This window comes from Notolepis coatsorum, assembly GCF_963971535.1.
Source record: "Notolepis coatsorum genome assembly, chromosome: 3".
NCBI lineage: Eukaryota > Metazoa > Chordata > Actinopteri > Aulopiformes > Paralepididae > Notolepis > Notolepis coatsorum.
In genome coordinates, this window is record NC_140167.1 from 58,196,022 (window position 1) to 58,219,226 (window position 23,205).

The 23,205-nt window shown below is 40.1% G+C and overlaps 1 protein-coding gene across 1 annotated transcript in view; it reads left to right on the plus strand.

Annotated features, from left to right (window-relative positions):
• The window catches only part of eif4eb (eukaryotic translation initiation factor 4eb), a 36,307-nt gene extending 14,015 nt beyond the window's left edge, over positions 1 to 22,292 (plus strand). The window contains exons 5-7 of the mRNA XM_084309874.1: positions 4,713 to 4,826; positions 17,588 to 17,727; positions 21,398 to 22,292. Coding sequence (XP_084166000.1) covers positions 4,713 to 4,826; positions 17,588 to 17,727; positions 21,398 to 21,512 — 369 coding nt within the window. The 3' untranslated portion in view covers positions 21,513 to 22,292. The remainder of the gene's footprint in view (positions 1 to 4,712; positions 4,827 to 17,587; positions 17,728 to 21,397) is intronic.
• The last annotated feature ends 913 nt before the right edge of the window (positions 22,293 to 23,205 follow it).

Sequence of the window (23,205 nt, forward strand, 5' to 3'; positions counted from 1 at the left end):
GGAGGAACCTTGGAAAGCAAATGAATAGTCAAAATACACATCTAAGAGCGTGGAGATAACCAGTGTTTTTGCCTGTCGGCAGCCTTTTTTTTCACTGCTGTACCTGAGCCAGTACTCTGTCAGCATCCTTTGTTTTTCCACTGGAATATTGAGACATTGTGTTCCTGTGCAGTAGAGACAGAATATTTGTGTAGTCCTCTTTCTAAAGGAAATTCCTTATTTCTATGGAGTGGTAATGGTAGGTAAAACACTGGAAAATCATGATATTACTATTCTACTGTGACTTGTTCAATCCGGTAATTAGACACCATTATTATGCGTTTGTTCATATATTCCTCACACATCAACACATGTAGCAACCGCTGTCTCTTCCATTGCCATGTACAAAACAATGGCAAGTTGCTGTTACATGTGGCCATGCTGGAAGAAAGAGAACTACACAGACATTCCATGCAAGGCCTCTATTGAGTCCCTAGTTATCATAGCAACCACTCACTGCACCACCTCTACTGCACAATTTCTGACTTTGTCAGGCCAAAGAATGTTTGTATGAACTGTGACACCTGTATGAGGTTTATATTCTGGCATTACTAGACGGTCTGAACCAGAATTAAAATATTTAGACACTCATTTGGGTGTACTGTGAAGAGAGCCAGCACAAAAATTGTATGGCCTTAAAGTCCAATTCATTGTCTATGGAGCAGCCTCAGATTTGACACCAATTGGAGGGTTCTATCTTATCTTCAGGAGAGGGTTCCCAAATGCTGAATGAACTGTCCTGGGGAACAGGAATTGTAAATTCTTAAAGAACCAGTATAAGTCATGTTTTTGGCTGGAGGCTTTGTTTTATTATAACATTTGTTGCAGTAAAATCATTATGTCTCATTTGGTCATGCGTGGAGCGCCGGTCGGCGGGCGCCGGGCAGCTAACGTAGCTACGTTAAGTGTGTTCTTCTGCTCTCGCAAACAGAACAATGGCGGCATGCCCGGAAGTAGAAAAATGTATAAACGCTTGCCGATTGGTGGTAAGGACAGCAGGAGGTGGGTGCTAGCGGTGTGGCGTAATTGGCCGAATCGACTGTCAATCAAAATGGTTCCATTGCATTGGTTGAAAGCTCTGGTTGAGAGAATAGTATCCCGCTGCAGGCCGCAAGAATGGTTCCATTGCATTGGTTGAAAGCTCTGGTTGAGAAAATAGTATCCCTCTGCAGGCCGCAAGACGATACTGGGAGAGAGATAGTGATACCATAAACATATTTCTTGATGTTTCCTTTTTTTAAGTAAGTAAAGAGGCCTACAAATACAAACATACACATACAAATATACAGTAGTTTCATTAAAAAAAATATATATATAAAAAAAAATTTACAAATACTTATATACAAATATACAAATATCGGTATCGGCCGATAGTGTTAGTTGAACAATCGGTATCGGTATCGGCGGCCAATTTTCATATCGGTGCATCCCTAGTTATAACGCTACATATACACATTTATCTACATATCAAGTACCAAAGTCTATTAAAACTTTATTTTGACTATGAAAATGGAGCTCTCTTTTATTTCTTTATTTCGCACCATTTCAGCAAAACAGTAAAAAACATTGACCATGACAGAAAGTGTATAAAGGTGCTGAGTAGAGGCAAGAGACCCAGATGGGCCTATACGGGGCCTCAACTCATTAAATCATTGGATAAAAAATAAAATGAAAAAAAAAGTAAAGTGAAATAACTTCATAAAACTATTTTCATAATAATAATGATAACAATAATAATCAAAGTAATAATAATAACAAAAACAACAACAAATTAGTCTAAACAAATTAACATGAAACTGTAAAACAGTGACATTAACTCATTCTGCGCCATCGCTTAACACATTGCCCGCCGGGGGTTATGCCCCTCTCTGCCAGCGCTGTAAGCCTATGGAGATGTTTACCTTCTTTGCAGGGCTATAACTTTTTAAATGTTATTGCTATATTGACATTACTATGGCCCATTCAACATCGATTATCTATCGTTCAGGATGTGGGAACGTTATACTTTTTCATTCACACATCCATACGAAAATACCGTCTAGATTATAAATATGTTTTTATCGTTTTCTGCAGTAATTCCTAGAACGTGAGATATAGGCATAAATGCATATATACATTATCAAATGCCGTTTGTTGCCGATCCACGCTATATTAAAAATTTCAACTGTACATGGTCCTAAACGTTATGACTGATTATGCGCGGGTGAACGGAGGGGGGGGGGGGGGGGGGGGTCGTTTATAATTCTGTGATCGTCGTTAAATGATTTATGTAGTATGGGTGATATATAGATCAGAGCAGTTTGCATGGATAATAATAAACAAACGCTGAAAGTAACGGCAGCCTCCTCTTACCGTTGGGCGATGACACTGGAGCAAAAAGATCCCAGTTATTTGATGGGGATCGAGGCAATCCATTTCCGGTTTGTATAATAATAATAACAGCCCAAATCATGTCAATTATTGAGTTATGGCAGCGATCGCTACACATGGACGTGTGTCTTGAGTCCCGCAACGATAAGCGAGTGGCCGGACGTATTTAGGAGACGCACCGATATCCAACCGGCATTTCCGGTTTGGCAACTCGCCGATCATCCACCAGTTGGCAGTATTGAAGCGTTGCAGAGTTGTGCCGAGTCCCACAGCATCAGACCAGCCTCCGTGAGGGAAATATGAATACCATGCCGAAAATATGAAATATGATCAAAATAACGTCGTACGCCATGGATTGGCAGAATTCGCATGAACTTGAAACATGTTGTACAACGTGAATGGCGCACAAAGTGTTAACGCTGACTCATTCCTTCAGTCCACTCAAAATTATGCTAATATTCCTTATGTTGTTTATGATATTAATTGAAAATAGCATATGAGAGTATAGTAATAATAACACATGGCGATATACTAAAAAGCTATTTATAATTTTTGGCTGGTAAAAAATCTGCCTGGCTGGTCGTTTTTAAAATCTACCAGCCAAAATGGCTGGTAAGTCAAAAAGTTAATTTTGTTCCCTGGCCACACACACAGACAGCCGCGATCGGGCTAGAAAGAAATATCAGATCAACGCAAGATTTTATATATAGAGTCCTTACCTGGTATCTGATGTAATGCAAAAGAAATAATCCAATTATCTGATCGCCATTTCAAATACTGCTCGTGGAGGTCCATCCCACATTGCGAGCGTTACACATGAAAGGGCGGGCGGGGTTAGTGTACCATGCCATCGTTGTAAAGGCCTGCCTCGTCTTGAGTATTTAAACCCCGCCCGCATGGCTCAGATCGGCCATGAAAAGAAATGACACCATTTCTAATAGAGTGCAATACCTGCTGGAAGGCGTAGGCGGCGGTATTTGCCCTTTTGCGAGCTCAGACCCATTCCCAATGATAACATCAGGCTGGAAGGATGAAAATGAATGGATATAGCTAATAAAATAAATAACGATTAAAACCCGACTATACTCGTGATTGGCGCTGAACGGTTGGCTAGTTAACCCGACTATACTCGTGACTGGCGTTGAATGAGTTAATGGTTTTATGAGATTGAAGCTATTAATTTAATGTATATTTAAGCTTGGATTTGAGTGATGAAATAGATGAGCACATTTTTATTATCGAGGGTTTTGAATTCCAAATAGTAGGACCTCTAAATCTTATACTGAACTGACCTAATGTTGTGCGGAAGAAATTACGATGAATATTGTTTGATTGCCTTGTTGGATATGAATGAATACTGGAGTTTGATATGAAAAAATTATGGAAAACAATAGGAAATAAATCTAAATTAAAAGTGCAGTTAAACAGAAATGCATATCTGGTATACATTAATATCAAAGATTGATAGTATTTTAAGTTGCTTAAAAATAGAGCTCTCCTCTACTAACCTTATTCACCTCATCAGCTAAAACCGACTGAGCGAACACAACAGTCTGGAGGTTAGAGCTAGCTAGCTAACTTAGCTATTTAATACATAACATCACCAGCTGGAATGTCATCATCTTTATCTATAATTATCAGCACTACAACTATGTTAGTTCCGAGGCAGCTTGCTAAGTCCTACACCAATGTGAGCAATCAAAACACCCTCTTATGTAATGTCTTCAATGCAGCTAGCAATACACACACTACCAATGTTGTTACCACACAATACCAACAGCGTTACAATTATTCTGTCAGCCTCCATAAGTGAGGATCATATTAGGAAATGTTGTTTGGATGAGTGGCATCTAGACCATGCCCCCTAGCGACCAAATCCGAGTTGAACAGTCTGTAGTTCTTCCAACCACCAGCCGCGTCAAATGCCCTTGGTGGCCAGAAGAACAGATTTTGCAGCTGGCCCCAAAGACACAGAGGCTACATTCACACTGCAGGCAAAAGTGGCCCAAATAAATGTGTTTGGCTCATTATGTGACTCGGATCAGTTTTGACAGTGTGAACAGCACACATCACATGGAATCTGATCTTTTCAATTCTGATTTGGGCCACTTTCATATGTAGTCCTAAATCAGATACAGGTATTTTGCAATGCGACCTCAGTCTGAACTTTCATGTGACCTTTACGTCACTCTAGATTGACTAGATTGGTTATTTTCAAATGTGTGACATTCCCCTTTTAAGGGGCCAATATTTGCTCCTGTCATGTGAGGTTCTATAAATCAGCCATATTTCTCTTGCTCCAGGATGGGATTGAGCCCATGTGGGAGGATGAGAGAAACAAGCGTGGAGGACGCTGGCTGTTAACACTCAACAAGCAACAGAGAAGATCAGATTTGGACCGCTTCTGGCTTGAAACGGTAAGGTTGCAGCTAAATTGTGACAGGTGGCCATCAGTCCATACACAAAGAGTCGCGTGGATACAACTCTTCACCATGGATTGGTGTTACTGGTTTTTGGAGTTTAATGGGACAAATCAGTGTGGATTTGCACCTTGTATTAACGATATAAAGTATGACATAACATTAGCTAGTTTTGATATCAGTGTTCACCGCAGATGAAACCGAGGGGAGTCGGTCTTGGCTGCAGCTCAAGTGTAGAAATCCTGGCTGCTGTGAAAATGTAGGCTAAACCATAATAACTTACCAGCTCAACTCAGTGACATTAAAACGAGTTGGGTCTAACGTTATATTGTTGCTACATGGGGCAAATCCTGACACAGCAATGCATCCTTCTCTATTCCAGCAGAAGCTGTAATGAGGTTTACTACTGAGTAGTATTCATGGAGCCTGGGGTGTGGCCTGTACATTGAACTGAGGGGTCTGGTGGGGGTAGATTTTACAGAATAGATAACTCCATTTAGCAGGCAAATCAATACCTGTGTAACATTATATAGCTTACAGTGCACTGCAAACCGTACCCCCTCCTTTATTAAAAAGAAAAAAGTAAACGGCGAATGCTTGACCAATGCATTCTTGGTCAGACAAGAGCACATCAACCAGTGAAATTTCCCACTTACTGTCAATGTACCTAGGTCTCTAGTTTCTGGTTGTAAAGTATTTCATAATAGGTCATTTTATACCGTGAGGTCAAGTTAAAAAAATTAAGCCTGATGGCCCGGTATTGGGCAGAGATTTATTTCAAGTCATAAATAGATCAATACATTCCGTATTAATTAATGTTGCGTTTTTCTTTTTTTTGTAGCCAAGAAAGCTGCTGAAAATAATTCAACGTTATTTTTGTGATTATATTGCACGGGTTGAACAAACCTGAACGTCATTGCCATAAAATAGAATGTAGTTTGTTTCTTCACCTTTCTGTGAATGTCTAGAAAAACTGCGGAGCTATTTTACATTGTAAAAAAGTAACTGTACTTACAGTAGATTTCATTCATGGTTGTTGCTGACCTGTTACGGGCGCCTGGTGGTACTAAATCCAGATTGAACTCTGCCATTGGAAAGAGGAGATTTGGCCCGATCCATAGATGTATGACTTGGCCATAATAAGGTCATTTATACGCCTTATATTCTATATTCATATTTCAAATTGCATGTGTCCGGATGGCAAAATGCAGTACTGTATCTACAAAAAAAACCTGTAAATCATCTGCCCTTTATTCATTTGCTTAGATGTTTTGTACACTTGATCTCAAGAAGGTGCTGGATGATTCACGTCTGGTCAATGTTAGCATGGTGTTATTCACCGTCAAAGATGAAAAGATTTATAAAAATTATTATATTCTCCTTTTTTGTTTCATTACAATTTACTCAAGCATAGTAACGGACACAATATTCCTCATACTGTGAATACATACTCTCTTTTTGCTAATCATAGGGAAGCTGGCTCTATTTCTATACAAAAAGCCAATATTTTTCCGTAATTTACTGACGAGAACGCCCACATGATATTTAAATGTAAGTCCTTCATCAATCCAAATACCAAGGGCTGCTATGGGGACTCCCATCATCACACATGAATACAACTGGGCTCATTAGATTCACACTCAGCTTTACAGCCAGACCAAATGTATGCAATTCCAAGACTGTTTAGGGACCAGTTGACCAAATGTAAAAATGGACAAATATATAATAATAATAATAATAATAATAATAATAATAATAATAATAATAATAATAATAATAATAATAATAATAATAATAATAATAATAAGTCAAGACTAGAGATCTCTTTGAAAATGGCGGCACCAATCTTCCAATTTAAAAACAATTCTATAGTGGTGTTACAGGGAATGTTACCCATGTACTCAGAACGTGCCCCTGCGTGTTCTCAGGCCATGTTTAGACGGAGAGAGTCTGAACAGAAACCGCAAAAGTCGACTTGCGGTCTCACTTTTAATGTTGCGTTTAGACTAGTGTTTTGGGATGGAATTATCCGTGCAGACAAGGCTGTAAAGACTCGAGACGACGGAGCCCCGCTGTCACACGATTGGCGCATATGTCACATGACGTGCTGTGAAGATCCGCCCTACTCTGCCTCTGATTCGCAGACTGTGGGTGGGGGAATGTGATTGGACCAAAGCAGAGTCACTCACAGACGGTGGCTCCAGCCGCGGGACAGATTCTTGTGTATTTAAAAGTACTGCCAATGTAGCCTTCAGGTGATCGCCATGGATAGAATCAGACATGCTTTGTTTACGCTTCTAGGCTACTGGCGCATGCCTGTGATTTAAGCAGTACGCGTGACGAGAGCCTTGAGAACCCTTTCGTCATACTTTTATGCGGTTTGACAGTTTAGATGATAGCGCAAAGGTTTATCGTTTCTAGGAATTCCACCCAGGAGGTGGTCTCACTTTTTTGCGGTTTCTCCCCGTAAAAACGCTGTTGCCGTATAAACAAAAGGCACATCCGAAAAAATATTTTTGCGGATTCACCTGCTAGCTTTTCCGTCTAAACAGGGCCTCAGTGTCATCTACCGTATACCCAATTAATTGTCTATGGAGCAGCTTCAGACAAAAAACCTGAAGACATCACAAATGTGAGTTTTATCATTCTAGGTTTTGGATTTGGGAGAGAGTCGTTTGTGTTCACTGATATCTTTGGCCCGTCTTAGACCACAGGAACAACATGTATGAATTCTTAAATCGGACGTTGTTCCCCATTAACTTTGGAGCAGCATTTGGCAAGCGAGCATGACATGGTTACCTCTGCCAAGGAGGTTATGTTTTCACCCGTTTGTTTTGTTTGTGAACACGATGTCTCAAAAAGATCTCATGCACGTCGTCTCCATTATACACAACTCTAAGCTTGAAAATGTATATTGTATTCATATTTTGTATTTCTAACAGCTTGAGAAGCACAAACGAACCATTTCACTACATAGAGTTCTCACATTGTCTCCCTTTACATCAAAGTCAGCCGCCTCGCTATTCATTTATTTATTTCTAGGTTATCCCCTTTGTGTAAACTCCTTCCTGGATTGCAATACGGGGTGCAGTATGTCAGAAGTGACGTAATTCAACTGCATTATTGCATAATGCATTAAACTGCGTGATACACTCGATAACCTTTATAGGCCGGGAGCCAGGTCCACCCCTCAGCATGTTTTTTGCTACCTTTTTTCATAATTATTTCCAGTTATCCCATACCTTGGGCCATCACGAGTTGATAATGACCACCCCCAAATCAGCCCCGTTTGGCCTCAGGGGCCAAAAAAAACCCTCTTTTTGGGAAAAGCTTCTGGCGAAATTATGTAATTGCAAATATGAGGGTACTGCAACTGCATAAATGGTCAAATAAGTCTGAAACCTTGCATGGTGTATCCTGACACATAGGGGAAAAGTATCAGAATAATACTCTGGGCCTTACTACCTTTCTATTGTCAAATATCACCCTCAGAATACCCCAAAAGACAAAAAACATTCTGTCCGCCTGACAAATTGTCATCAAAAGTCATCATTTTCAAGTATTCTATTATACATGTTGCTGCCTCACATGGATATAAAAACTGCCCACATTTATAAGCTTCAATTTAAGTCCAAGATGACCTTTCTATCTAGAATAGTACACCTGCTATGACCAAAGTTCTCCATTGTACCTCAAATCGAGAAAATAGAACATATTTCTTATTTTTTTTCTCCCTTTTTTTTATATCTAAAAAATATATTAAACAAGATTTGAGACTTAAATGTAATGCTATACTATATGAAGTTAATTACATGAAAAGTGAACAATGTTACGCCCCCTGTTGGACCGTGGTATCACAGTGCAACATAAAGCAGTGCTGACCGGTTTACACACACCAACCAACCAAAACCCTAACCCTGTTTCATGTCACATGTCAGTTATTCAGCAAAGACAATTTTGGGTAAGTTGATCTATTATTCTGGCAACTCTACTTCTAGAGTGATAACAGAGATATTATTAGAGATGCTACCGGTTTGCTTAGTAGTCGGCGCCCGGCCCAAAGCTGCGCACTGGTCCGGCACTGTCATGACTCAGATTTAGCAAAGCACGTAAATTAACACATTCAGGGCCATTGGGATTAGACTTTGAGGCCAGCTTGTCATTACAAGTTTTCACTGTGCGTGAGGTTGTTTGTAGAGCTAAATCTAGGGCTGGGCGATATAACGATAACGATAAATATCGCGATATATTTTAATAATCGATATCGAATATCGAAGTTAAAAAAAATCGAAAAATCGTATTTTTTTTTTGTTTTTTTTTATTATTATTATTTTTTTACCTGCAACAGGGCAGTTTTAAAACCAGAGACAGTGGACAGACTTGTCTTTCTTGCCTGCAACTTAAAGTAATGGCTTTGCTTGTCCAAATGACAATACTGACCAAATTCAGATTTCTTTTTCTCTTGTCCATTTATTTTGTTTGCTTTCTAATTTAAAATACATTTTGAAACCGTCTGTACACAGTAGGCTATGTGTGCTAGCAGAACTAGACTCCAGTCACGAGTCACAGTGCACATGTGCGGTGGTTTGTCCACCAAAAAAGCGCCAAAAGATCGAAAATAAACTAGCAGAGCCAGAACTGTTCAACTCCTCTGGAGCCACAGCCAGCAGAGAAGCCGGTTTACTTTAGCTTTTAAACCAGCTGCAGCCTGAGAACTGGAGTGTGAGGGGATGTAACACTAAAGATGGCAGCAATGACAAAGAATTGCTGCAAAATAAACATACATCTGTTGTTTAAAAAAAAAAAAATGTTTTGTTTTTATACTTATAACAATTCGATAATTATCGATATCGAGAAATAAAATAAAATTATCATATCGTTATCGCGATATGATTTTTTTCCATATCGCCCAGCCCTAGCTAAATCTATATTTTATATTATTGCTATGTGTCCATTGTCATTGTCAATTGACAGTATAAACCTTCCCTTCAAAATGCCATAAAGAAATAATTTTTTCATCAATACCTTCCTGTTTTATAGCGTCGTGACTCGTGAATATGAACTATATACCATAGGGCTGTCTTAAATACTTCGAAGCTTCGAAGCTTCGTTTGATGGCACAAGCTTCGAACATAAAAAAAAAGCGAAGTTAAAGATTTAAAAAAAAAAAATGTGCCTCCAAAATCTTGCGCCGCCTCCATTCCAATGAAACGAAAGTAAGCGGTGCCTCGACTACACCTCTCTACAACAAGCACGTGGAGATTATCTGTGTTGAAAACAACAAGGACATGTGCAGCAGACATGTCGACGAAGAAGTCATCAGACGTGTGGTTACACTTTAAAATATGCAAAGACAATGCCCAAAAAGCAGAGTGCCAGATATGCCAGAAGAAAATGGCATATCACAACTCTACAACAACTTTGTCAAATCACCTAAAAAACCTAAGTATCGTTGAACACGACGGCGACGCCACACAAAACATTAATAAGGCTATGCCTATGCTGCTATGACTAATGTGTTACCAAGTTGGCTAATTTAATTGTAATCATCTGCTTTTGTAGGTGCATTGTCTGATATAATTATAAATTAAATATAATATAATTGTTTGCTTGATAGACGAAGGTTGCAACATAATTATGTAATGTCATGTCGTTGGCTGTGAGAGCAGCCCCACTGCACCCAGACAGGGCAGCCGAGTGAAACCTTGTTGGCTGCGTCACAGTCACGAAAGGGGCTACTTAATTAATTAATCCAATCCACTTTATTTATAGAGCACATTTGTACAAGTCCCACAACATAAGATTTAAAAAAATATATATAAAAAATAAAAATAAATCTCTCGAAGCTTCGAATTAAAATCGAAGCTCGGCCCTGAAGCTTCGATTGCCAAAAAAAGCTTCGAAGGTCAGCCCTAGAAAGTAGCAGTCTCTGCCCCAGCATTGTGGTTCTGATGGGGCTGTAAACCTGGTCCAAGAGGGTGACGTGGATCCACTCACTAGGCTCCACCATCTCCAACAGCTGTAAGGGGAGAGGAGAGGAGGTGGATGAGTCAGATCAGACAGACTTCTAGGTCTTTTGTTTGCTGTGTGTGAGTGAGAGGAGCTGTGTGTGTCTTACTCTGATCTCCTGCAGAGGAACACACCATTTACAAATGACAGTGTCCATAAAGGAACCTGTGATTGCATTGCTATAGCAAACTTGTAAATCATCAGATATAAGATGGCTAGCACTAACGTTCCCTGTCTCTGCAGTCTTAGCCCAAAAAGTTCTACTTTTTTCAACTGAGAAAAAAAGCAGTCTAGACCATGGCGCTATATAGTAGTGTTGTCAAAAATATTGAAATATCGATGCATATCGATACTGAATATTTAAAACGGTTTCGATACTCATTTCCCAAAATATCGATACTTTCTGCAGTATCGATACCAGCTGGCTTGCTCGCAGTGTTCTACCGCAAGTTGTTGACAGACAGACGCACGCTGTTGCAGAGCATGCTTGCCCCTCCTCCTCCTCACAGACCTGTCTTCAGTTTGTAAACAAAGATTTTAGCTCAGAATATGGCCAGTGCAGAGCCTCCGCAACTTGTGCTTGTGGATAAAGAAAACAGCAGAAGTGCTGTTTGGAAGTACTTCGGGTTTGAAGTAAACGACGAAGGAAAAGCTAAAGCGTTGTTACAGAGCGGTGCCAACGATACAGCTATTAGCTAACGTTAGCTTATGCTAGCTAGCTGGCCACCTTTATAATTACTTCATGGAAACGGAGTAACGTTAAGTCACGTTCATACTAACTACACTGGTACACATATGAACTCGACATAACGTAACCCCGTTTCGGGAAAAGCGAAAGATGCCACGATGCCCATTTGCAAGCGTTGTTACAGAGCAGTGCCAACGATACAGCTATTAGCTAACGTTAGCTTATGCTAGCTAGCTGGCCACCTTTATAATTACTTCATGGAAACGGAGTAACGTTAAGTCGAGTTCATACTAACTACACTAGTACACGTATGAACTCGACATAACGTTACCCCGTTTCCATGAAGTGTTTAAGTAGCAGCAATCTTGTTGAAAATGTAACGTTAATAAATGCTCCGAGTCCGAGCATAGCTCCGGAGAAATCTCTCTCTCTCTCTCTCTCTCTCTCTCTCTCTCTCTCTCTCTCTCTCTCTCTCTCTCTCTCTCTCTCTCTCTCGCTCGCTCTCTCTCTCCGTCATGAAAATTGTTGTAGTTGTTTTAACCAAATAAAAAGCAGCAGCACTATTGCATAACTGAGTCATCTTTGCTATGTATTTCTTTCTTTAGGGGAGTTTGTTTCACAGTTTTAGCATGATGTTTTATAGATGGCTAGGTTAAACAGGTTTTTGTTTTTAAGAGGGGTTTGATTTAGATTAGATAATTTAGTTATTTTTAAATGTCTGATATAAAGATAAACAAATGGTTTTAAAGTGTTATATTTATCTTCTCTTATAGTACCAGAGAGAAGCTGAGGAGAATCAACCAGCAACAAAAGCTAAATTTGTTTAAAAAAAATATATATATATATATAAAATTATTTTTTATTTTTGGTATCGAAAATGGTATCGAATATCGATACTTTTAAAGGTATCGTATCAAAGTCGAAATTCCAGTATCGTGACAACACTACTATATAGACAGTGGACGTTAGTCTTTGAATCTAAATATAGCGGTACTTTCTTTGTGTTGATTTTACATTAATTCCATGATTTTACTCAAGTAAATATCTGTTACAAGCTTCGGTCTTAAGTAGAAAAATGCTATTTTTAATCTAGATTCATTACAGAAAATTGTGAGATTAATTAGTTAATTTTTTTAATCTATTGACAGCACTAAATATAATATATATATATATATATTTTAATGTATATATTTTAATGTATGCACTGGTATCGGGAATCGGATCGGGAAGGAAAAAATGGTATCGGAACATCTCTACAAAAACAAGCTTATCATGAATGCGTGGTTGGCCACGAATCGGTTAAAGGTGACTTTATGTACTATAAATGTCATTTTTCAGTCTCTAGTATTGTATTATAGTAATAGGAGTTCGTATCAATGTGTTTTAGTGTCTAAATACCATATTGGCGGATTGCTCTGATTCAGCTCAGCCCCTTTCCTCCTCCAGTAAATCAGGCCATTTTGATTTGAACGGCTGATATACGTCATACGGCCGCTGGGTAGCGCACAGTGATGCGATTGGCTCTGTGGTTGGAGCTAATGCCCGCCCACATTCTACCTAGACTGACTACACAGCGAGTGGAAACCATTTCCTCATACTCTGCATGGGGAGAGAGAGAGAGATAGAGAGCACTTGGGGGGGGGGGGGGGGGGACCTGCCTGCCGCGCGCCACACACCCGCAAACGGGAGATTGAAAGAAAGAAAAAAAAAAAACACAAGCTGCCACGGAATCTCATCACCGAGAGGGAGAGAAAGGAAGAGGGAGAGAGGGGGCCTTGTCAATAACGGCCTGTCTTTTTTTCTCTCTCTCTCTCTCTCCCACCCCCTCCCTCTCTCTCTCTCTCTCTGCCGCGCGGACTCTCATCACCGAGAGGGAGAGAGAGGGAGGGAGAGAGGGGGCCTTGTCAATAACGGCCTGTCTTTTTTTCTCTCTCTCTCCCTCTCTCCCTCTATCTCTCTCTCTCTCTCTCTCTCTCTCTCTCTCTCTCTCTCTGATGGTTTTGAGTACTTGATTAGAAATATAAAACAATGCATTTTTTTGAAAAAAAAAAACATACAAATGTCTTCAATAGACTAACAGGAATTGTGTAAAGTTGCCCAAATTGTGCTAAGAATAGCAGTACATAGCCCCTTTAAATGACCAACACTTGAGAATTTCAAGAGTTTGGTGACGGCTCTCGTTTCAACATCACTGAAGCATTAACACTTTCAGAGCCGGCCGTGTTTTCCTTTTTACCCCCTTGAATGCCCAGCAACCACTTCAATGTTAACGTTAATATCGCCTAATCTATGTTTTAAATTATGGCTATGTGTCTAATCTGCCCGTCGCATTATCAATGACCCATTTCCAGTCAACATTGTCGAAGCGGATTGTTTTTTTATTGGTTCATTTCCGTTTATAGCATTTTGAAAAGCCCTCGTTTTCAAGAAAAAAAAATAGAATCCCTGATAAAAGCTGATGTACTGTAATATTCTAGAACGTTGTCATTGTTCTGCCTATTTATGAATCATTTTCAAATAAACGCTAGATTATCGATAGTATATGTGTACGTATGCACGCTGGTGCCGCAAGCTGTAAATCGATTCTCTTATTTCCTGATCACTCGCACAGTCAAAACAGCCATATCACATATAGGGGGAAAGCTTATATCTCTGTGAAAACAGGTCTGATTATCCTAAGACTGGTAAAATAGATTCCTTACCTGAGATCAGATGGTATCCAAATGGATTATTCCAATTGCTGATCGACCATTCCAAAAATCGATCCTTTTATTGATCCCACGCGTATACTGTAAAACAGCGTATACACTAGTGATGTGACGATTCATCGACTTGCATCGGTGCGCCGGCATACACGTTCACGATGCGAGTGCACCGGTGGAATAAGTGCGCATCGGCAAAATGTCAGGCTGAACTTGCGATGCATCTTGTTGTAGCGTCTTTGCATCGGTCAAAAACCGATGCATTCATATAATTTCCTCTCATCCACTTGTCAGCAGTGCACTGTGACTGCACACACACAGCAGATACTATTGCTTCGCTACTACATAAGGCGAGAGCCGCGTCACAGTTATAAACAAACAGTGGAAGTCGAGGAGACATGAATAGAATTGATCAACATGCTAACGCTAGTAGCCTCTGGCTAACGCCAGTTAGCCGTTCAGCTAACGCTAAACTAGTGTCTAACTAACTAACTAACGTGACTCTGCAACACCAGTACCATTAGTGAGGAGGGGGGGGGGGGGGGGGGTATATTGAAGACGCTTGACAACAGGGGTTCAAAGATAACTTCACATTTATTGGTTATTCGTTTCTTAATTATATCGCTTCACGCATTCATCCAGCCTGGCTCCGTGTTGTTGACATAATGCGGCTACGGTCGGAAAGTATAGACGCATCCTAGTGACCTAGTGTGTGTGACATCATCAACTGTCAACGGCAACTCAGACGGGGAGGGGCTCTCTCTCGCGTGAACATTTAAGGCAACCAACTTGTGTTCAGCTTTTCTCTGATTGGCCACGACAGCCCGCCCCCTTTTGCCGCGAGCGCGGCAGAGGTCCCTGCGAGCGGCAGAGGTCTCGTCACTGTACATCAGTGCCTTTTGCCGCGAGCGTGGCAGAGGTCCCTGCGAGCGGCAGAGGTCTCGTCACTGTACATCAGTGGAACTGTACATTGTAACGTTATATAATGTTATTTCGCGTTTGTAACGTCATAAAACAACTACCAGATTCACGCGTCGCTGTACATCAGTGGAGGCTGCTGACTGATTAACTAGAAACTATAATGTATAATGTTATTTCCCGTTTGTAACGTCATAAAACAACTACCAGATTCACGCGTCACTGTACATCAGTGGAGGCTGCTGACTGATTAACTAGAAACTGTACGCTGTAACGTTATGTTATTTCGCGTTTTTAACGTCATAAACCAACTACCAGATTCACTCGTCACTGTACATCAGTGGAGGCTGCTGACCAGATTTTTAGGTGAAGCACAAATTATTATATTATATTACATATTAAATTATATTTTTTAAACATCCCCAACGCTGCAACACCCGCATTCCTCCCAGGTGTCAGGCGTCAGGCTCCTCATTTGCTTCCATTCATTTTGGGGACCATGTTCAAATATCATACTTCTGAAGTATAAACAAACTATACTGCTGTGACGATTTTGAATATCTTAACATGTATTTACCACCTTCCTCTGCACGAGGCCACAGATGGGTTTTATGTAACACAAGGACAATGAATGAATTTTCTTCTATTTACAAATAATTGTTTGTCTTGTTTCATGGGCTGCCAAAATGTAATATTTTGCACCAGGGAACTTGAAGGTTCATGCACAACATGTGTGTAACCTCAACCCTGTATTGCAAAATTAAGTGATATACAATTTTTTTTTCAGGACAACTTGGCCTATCAATCTATATGCTACAGTTATATATAGGGACCTCTGCCGCGCTCGCGGCAAAAGGGGGCGGGCTGTCGTGGCCAATCAGAGAAAAGCTGAACACAAGTTGGTTGCCTTAAATGTTCACGTCTCTCTCTCTCTCTCTCTCTTGCTCTCGCTCTCGCTCTCGATCTCTCTCTCTCTCTCTCTCTCTCTCTCTCTCTCTCTCTCTCGTGTGTTTTTAGCTAAAGTGGATAGAAAAGACAGTTTATGCAAAATTCTTCTTAGGCACCCAAGAGTTTTTATATAAATAGTCTTACAGTAGATTCTTTTATTTTTAATAATATAAGCTGCATATAAGGAATACAACCAAATCCTTTTGTCATACCATAAAATTGTATCATTATTTTGCATCGTGTTGAATCGCATCGTATCGCCCCGAATCGCATTATGTTGAATCAAATCGTATCGAATCGTATTGTATCGTATCTCAACGGCCAATCAGAGCGCAAAACGGCAACGCGGAACTGGAACAGCGGTGTAGAAGGCATTCACGCGCCCCGGTTACATGCGTGAGAAGTAAAATGTGGAGTCCGGGTTTTTTTTCCCCATGCATTTTCATTGAGTCCAATCCAAAAGGGTGAATTACCATCTGGGAGACGATAGGGGGCGCTTTTTTCACATCTGAGCGCCTGGGGTGGCTGATTTACCAACGGTAGACTCGGTTGATGAAATATGAATTCAGATCGCTAATAAAAAATAAAAAAAAATAGAAAAAATTTATATTCTCGTTATGGGCATTCAACCCGCGGGGGGTAAACCCCAGAAAACTCGGGTTGGGCATTCAAAGTGTTACGAGAGGTCCCAGAAAGTTAAGCTAACTCCCCTCAGAGCCACCAGGCCTGAGGAAACGGAGACCTGGGTTGCAATTGATAGGAAAAAGACTTTCCCTTGGACATGTGCACACAAGAAAATAAGAAATCTATGAAAAAAAATATATCTTAAGGCCTAACCTAACATAACATGCCATTTGGTGGACGCCTTTATCCAAAGCAGCCTGGACATGCTCAGCTCATATATGTGGCACAAAAACATATGCATATTCAGCGTTGCATATCAAGGATATTAGATGGTTGTCACATATATAGAGAATACAGAAAAGACAGCAGAATGTAAAATGCTTATGTTGCCCCACAACCTGTGCCGTTATCAGTAGGGATGCACCGATCCGACTTTTTCAGTCCCGATACCCGATCCAGCTATTTTACTGATATCGGCGGCCGATACCAATATCGGATCGGTGCATCCCTAGTTATCAGCCATGGCACATTGATCTAGCATTGTATTGGCTAGACTAGCTGGGAAGTGCATGTTCATATTTGCCTTGGTGGCACTAGTTCTAGGGGGAAAGCAATATTTTCTAAAAGCTCTGGATGTATTATTATATATATTTTTTTTAATGATTACTCTACATAAATGTTTTATCTACATCACCTTTAATGTGTTCAGTGTAGGTAGATATATCTCGATATATGCTGATATACGATATCTTTCGATATACGCTGTTCCTAAACATGAGGATGGCAGCTACAACTGCATTGTGCACCGCAACTAACATTTCAAGAAGCAAACGTGTACTTAGTGTCTCTCTGCCCCACCACCTCCACAGCTGCTTTGTCTAGTGGGAGAGGCCTTTGACGACCACAGTGATGACGTCTGTGGAGCCGTAGTCAACATCCGCGCTAAAGGAGATAAAATAGCTGTTTGGACAGCAGACTTCGAGAACCGGGAATCTGTAACACACATAGGGTGAGTATGTGTAATTGTGTATACATGAAGAGATGGAAATTAATTTAACTTTTGTCAGACAAAAAAGTACGTTATTTGAGTATTTCTCCTTTGGGCAACTTAGTACTTAGTACTTACCTCCACTACATCTTAAAGTAAATATCCTACTTTTACTCCACTGCATTAATATATAACACCTGCATGTTCAAGTTACCGTACTTCAAATAAAGACATGCAACCAATCCATACAAATGCATTTTTGTGTTTAAGCCAGCCAACTTGGAAGAGGAAGCCATTAGGACGACAGTAATTGAACCACCATCCCTTTCAGCTTAACTTGTAGAGGTCCATGCATCACTAATGGGATAGAACTCTTAAGTGTCGTCATTATTTTTACAACAAAAAAAACCACAAAGCTCCATTTTCAGCTGCGAAGGTCGCTCCGTCCGTCAGGCGTCAGTCCACAAACTTTCCCTACCCTCTAGCGGCCACAGTTTTCTCCCTAGGAGGCTAAGATTTGGCATAGAGGGTGTGTTCATGCCAATTGGCTAGTTATTTCATCAGTGGGTTGAGTTTTGAATTTAACAACATGGTTAAAGCTAGACTATTTATTCATTTCACAACACACCCCAAACCGAAAGCCCTGTACCAAACGTCTCAGCACGAATATGTGTGCTGTAAACCCCTAGCAGCTCTGTAGCTCACGCTGTCGGTTGGTCCACAAAAGTATCCCCGCCCTCTTAACAGACACCGTTTTCACCATAGGAGGCTGAAACTTGGCGTGGAGGTAAAGTGTGCGTGTGTATGTGGATGCATGCGCAATTGTGCATACATTGTTGCAGCTATTGTGAATTTGCTATTCTCTAGCAGCCAGAATGAACTGTGTTTAGCTTTCCTGTTTACCAGTCATTTTGTCCTCTTTAAACTGCATTTGGGGTGAGAGGTAAAGTGATATTCTACAGGAGGATTATATGTTTTGCTAACCAGCCTAATTTTAAGAGCCACATCACTAAATCTAAATGACCGGATGTTCCGCTACGAGAACACACTGGAGCTGGTGACATGTGACCCGAGCTGCAATACTAAGCTATTAGTGATCTTTTCTTTCCTTAAACTGCTGCTGTTGAAATAAAAAATGTCCAGCCTTAGCAGAGACAGAAAAAACTGTTAGAATTAGCAGAGAGAAATCAATATTACAAGACCTTGTTCAAGGTAAAGAGCCTTTGTGAGTCATAGACAACGCTAGTTTAATAAAGACCTTGTTCAAGGTAAAGAGCCTGTGCGGGTCATAGAGAGCGCTAGTTCAATAAATACCTTGTTCAAGGTAATGAGCCTGTATGAACCACAGATGAAGCTAGTTTAATAAAGACCTTGTTCAAGGTAAAGAGCCTGTATGAACCACAGATGAAGCTATGTAATGAAATGGGGTGACATGCCGGTGTTTGTAGTGCTAAAACTAGGGGTGCACGATATAGATTTCTTTACCCCGATATTGACATCGATAACTTTCTGCTCCTCAAGGTCGATACCGATAATATATATATTTATTGTATTATAATTATTTATTTTTTATGTATATTCCTGTAGTTTTGACCTAACCAGATTTATCATGACATGAGCGTTACTACTATGAACAAAACAAAGCCAAGAGAACAGTTTTGACTCTTCAAATAAAGTGACTATATTTATTTTTCCAAATAAATATAATTTGAGTCAATCACAAAATTCACAATCCGTCAATGTCATTAACAATGTGTTTCCCTGAACAATGAGTGAACTAAAAACCAACAGGTATTGTGCTTTGTCAGCAGATACAACTTTTGACGCTATAGGAGAGGAGACTGTTGTGGTCTTGGTGCATGAAACAACTATTACTTGGCATTTATAGGACAGCATCAAATCCAAATCAAATCTATTTATAAGGCCCAACAACACACGGTAATGTCCCCATGGGCCGTACAGGTCTTCTTTAAACAAGTCAAGAAGAAAACATAACAATAAGTCAAGAACAGAACAAGGACACCATAAGGTCCAACAAATTTAAAATAAATGAAAGAATGCAAGCACTCCCAGACATACCCCACGCGAAGGTAAGGAAAAACTCACTAAAACCTAACAATAGGTAAAAATGCTCCACAGGCAGTGTGGAGGAGAGATGCCTCAAAAAGAATTAAATAACCCAAACAAATCATCTCTGTCAAACGTCTTTATTTTGCAAACGCTCGTCAATAGGTACAAGCCGCGCCGCTTCCTTTGCAGCTGGGTCTGGATTCGCAGCAGCTTAGCCTTTAGCTGCTCGCGCGCCGTCGGATTTTAATACACCATCGTAGCAGTGGTGATGTTTTCAGGTGACTTATTAGGTTGGATTTGTTATAGCTTGTTGCCCCTTTCCCTCCTCGTGGAACTTCTGCATTTGTTACAAATAGCAAGCGAACTGTTTTCCTCTGAAACTTTGAAAACGTCCCACACTACCGACGACGCCATGTTTGTTTACCATCTGTGCTGCTTCTGAAACTACGTCACAGCCAGGCATGAGAAAGGGAGCGCTGGATTTGTGAAAAACTCCCTCTTCCTAAACCACACGCTATCAGTCGTACCACAGTACTGGAAAAACGGGAGGAGCCTACAGTAAAAACAAACGCCCTTCATCCCAATCCACCCACACCGGATTTCTTTTAACCAAAAAATATTATCGGAGCCATCAATAATGTTATTGGGTTTATCGGGATGACGTCATAATTGCTGATATCGGCCCGATAATTATCGTGCATCCCTAGCTAAAACTATTAAATATTATAGCTATGGATCTAATGATATAGTCAATTGTCATTGAGTTTCTTATGGTCAAGATGCAAAAAACAGATAATTTTTTCATCAATACATTCCCATTTTATACCGTGGTGAATATGAGTATAGTTTCAGAGTAATTCTGTGTACTCCCAGGAAACTCCGCCAAACAGCGTTTTACTGCATTTCACTATAAATCATGCCATTCCTTGCCTGGATCAATAATCAATCTGAAATCAACGCTAGATTATCTGTATTATGTTTCATCATGGATGCATGAAAGGGGGGGGAAGCCGCCCCTCCGTGCTTTGATCGCAACCAACGGGACACGCCACACACACACACCACAGACACACGCTCCGAACGCGGGGAAAGAATTATCGGATCAACGCAAGATTGATAACATATAGCCCTTACCTTGTCTATGATGTACTGCAAAAAGAATAATCAAATTATCTGATCACCATTCCAAGTACTGATCGTGTTTCCAACGTTATCCAGCATTGAACATGAGCGTGGGGGGGGGGGGGGGGGTCCTCGTCAATGCACCCGTTATAACCACTTGTCTTGCCAGAGTATTTAGACCCTGCTTAAGCCACATCGTTTCAAATGGCCGCAAGGCGTTAGGCGGCGGTATTGGACTTTTGCGATCTCAGACTTAGCCCCAGTGATAACACACAGCTGCCTGCATGTTTATGAATGGAAATAGCGAATAAAAGAAATAACGATTCAATAACGTATATATATGTGGTTGGCGTTCAACGATTGGCGGGCTAACACGTTCTATTTTATAAAATAGATGGTGAATAATGAGTAAACTCGTTGTTGGTGGGTTATGAGTTAAGAAAATCTGCTTATATCATGTGCTCTATGCTCACATCATCTCATTTTGGTGTGTCCACAGGAGAGTGTACAAGGAGCGCTTAGGAATCCCCCTGAAGATGACGATTGGCTACCAATCTCATTCAGACACGGCCACCAAGAGTGGTTCAACCACCAAGAACAAGTTTGTAGTCTGAGAAATTCCTTTGTGCCTACCTAGTCTTTTTTTTTTTCTTGTCTCCTTTTTGTTGTCGGTGCATAATGTTTACTTCGCTGCAAAGACTGCGCCTGATGCAATCTGGAAAGAAACTAATTCAAGACTACATACCAAATATTAACGGAACCAGCCCTGGACATAGCCACAGAAAACCCAGCCGTGTGGTCATACGACCTCGAAACACTATCAATGACAGCTATCAATAGGAAATGAGGAAAGGTGTGCTGTGTGCTCTTCTAAAGAAAACATATTTGTTGATTTATTTAATAGCAGGGAATACTTGTGAAATGCAAAGAAAAAAAATTATGAAAATGAATTATATATATTTGTGTTCCCTTTTCAACAGCATTATTGTATTGCTGTAATCTTTAATGACGCTGAACTGTTTTAATTTATTATACCAATTTGCCTGCATATTATTAGCTTTTTAGAAATACATTTTACGCTTGTGGCCTTGACCCGGTACATGTAATCAAGCTTCTCTGATTATTTCATGACTCAATTATTCATTTGAGTGTTAATGTGATTAAAACATTGGTTTTTGCAATTGAGTATTAGCTGTTTTTATAATGTGGAATACTTTTTTGCAAGCAGTCATTTGTACATTCCTTGTTAGAAATAATTGTACTTGATGTTTGACTTAACAGTGATGCCGTTTTGCAATATATCCACATATTCAGTGATTGGATTTGATCTGCCTTAACGATGGAAAACACAGCACTAAATGAGGAATTCTCAAAATAAAGTTTTTCTGTGACTTGAGCTGACTCAACTCAGCTCATTTTTAAACCCACCACGTAAACAACAGATAGACTAATGTTCTTTCTGATAGTAGCCCCCATGATTTAAAGATTCAGTACAATGAAAATTGTGTTTTTTCTTCAATCTCATCTCATTGCAGAAGGTATGTACACAGCACAAGTTCAGTACAACGAAAATAAGTCTTAACCAGAGTGCAAGGTAATGGTAAGGTGTATAACAATATACAGGACAGGTGTGTAATATCTATGCATTAATATACAGTCTAACGTGATTAAATGGAATATATATAACAAAGCTACGGAGTATATATAATGACTAATGCCCTTTGATCACTATTCCCCTGGACATAAACAGAATCAAACCATTTCAGGGGGGGGGGCAGTTTCCTCATTTTACTTTTCCGTCAAGCCAACTGAAGAGACCAAGTGATTGCCGGCCATCAGAACAGCGTGGATTATGTATTTACAGTACCCAACACTGTAATCAATAAGCATGATCGATATTTGGAATGTCACCGAACCAACGACTCAAAAAAAATTATCTCTATCGGACTATCAGATCGAACACCATGAAACAGTGCTCACCCAGGCCATGTGATCTTGTGTACAATTTCTGGTAAACTGTTATTTCTCTGTCTTGTCTGAAAACCAGATTGATCTATTCTGTTCCCTAATCTTTTCCTCAATAATACACTTTGATGTTAGGGCTAGAGATTGGATTGACAAACTACATACTCCTAGACTGCTCTAGTTCGTGACACCTAACCTTTTACATTCCACAATAAGACTTTTCAGACTGAATTAACATCATTGTACTTGATGTTATAAAGGAGAAAGTTGAAAAAGAAATGTGGGATTATAAAGCCAATCTAAACTAGTTGGTGAACCAGATTTACTAAACATTGCCGTTTG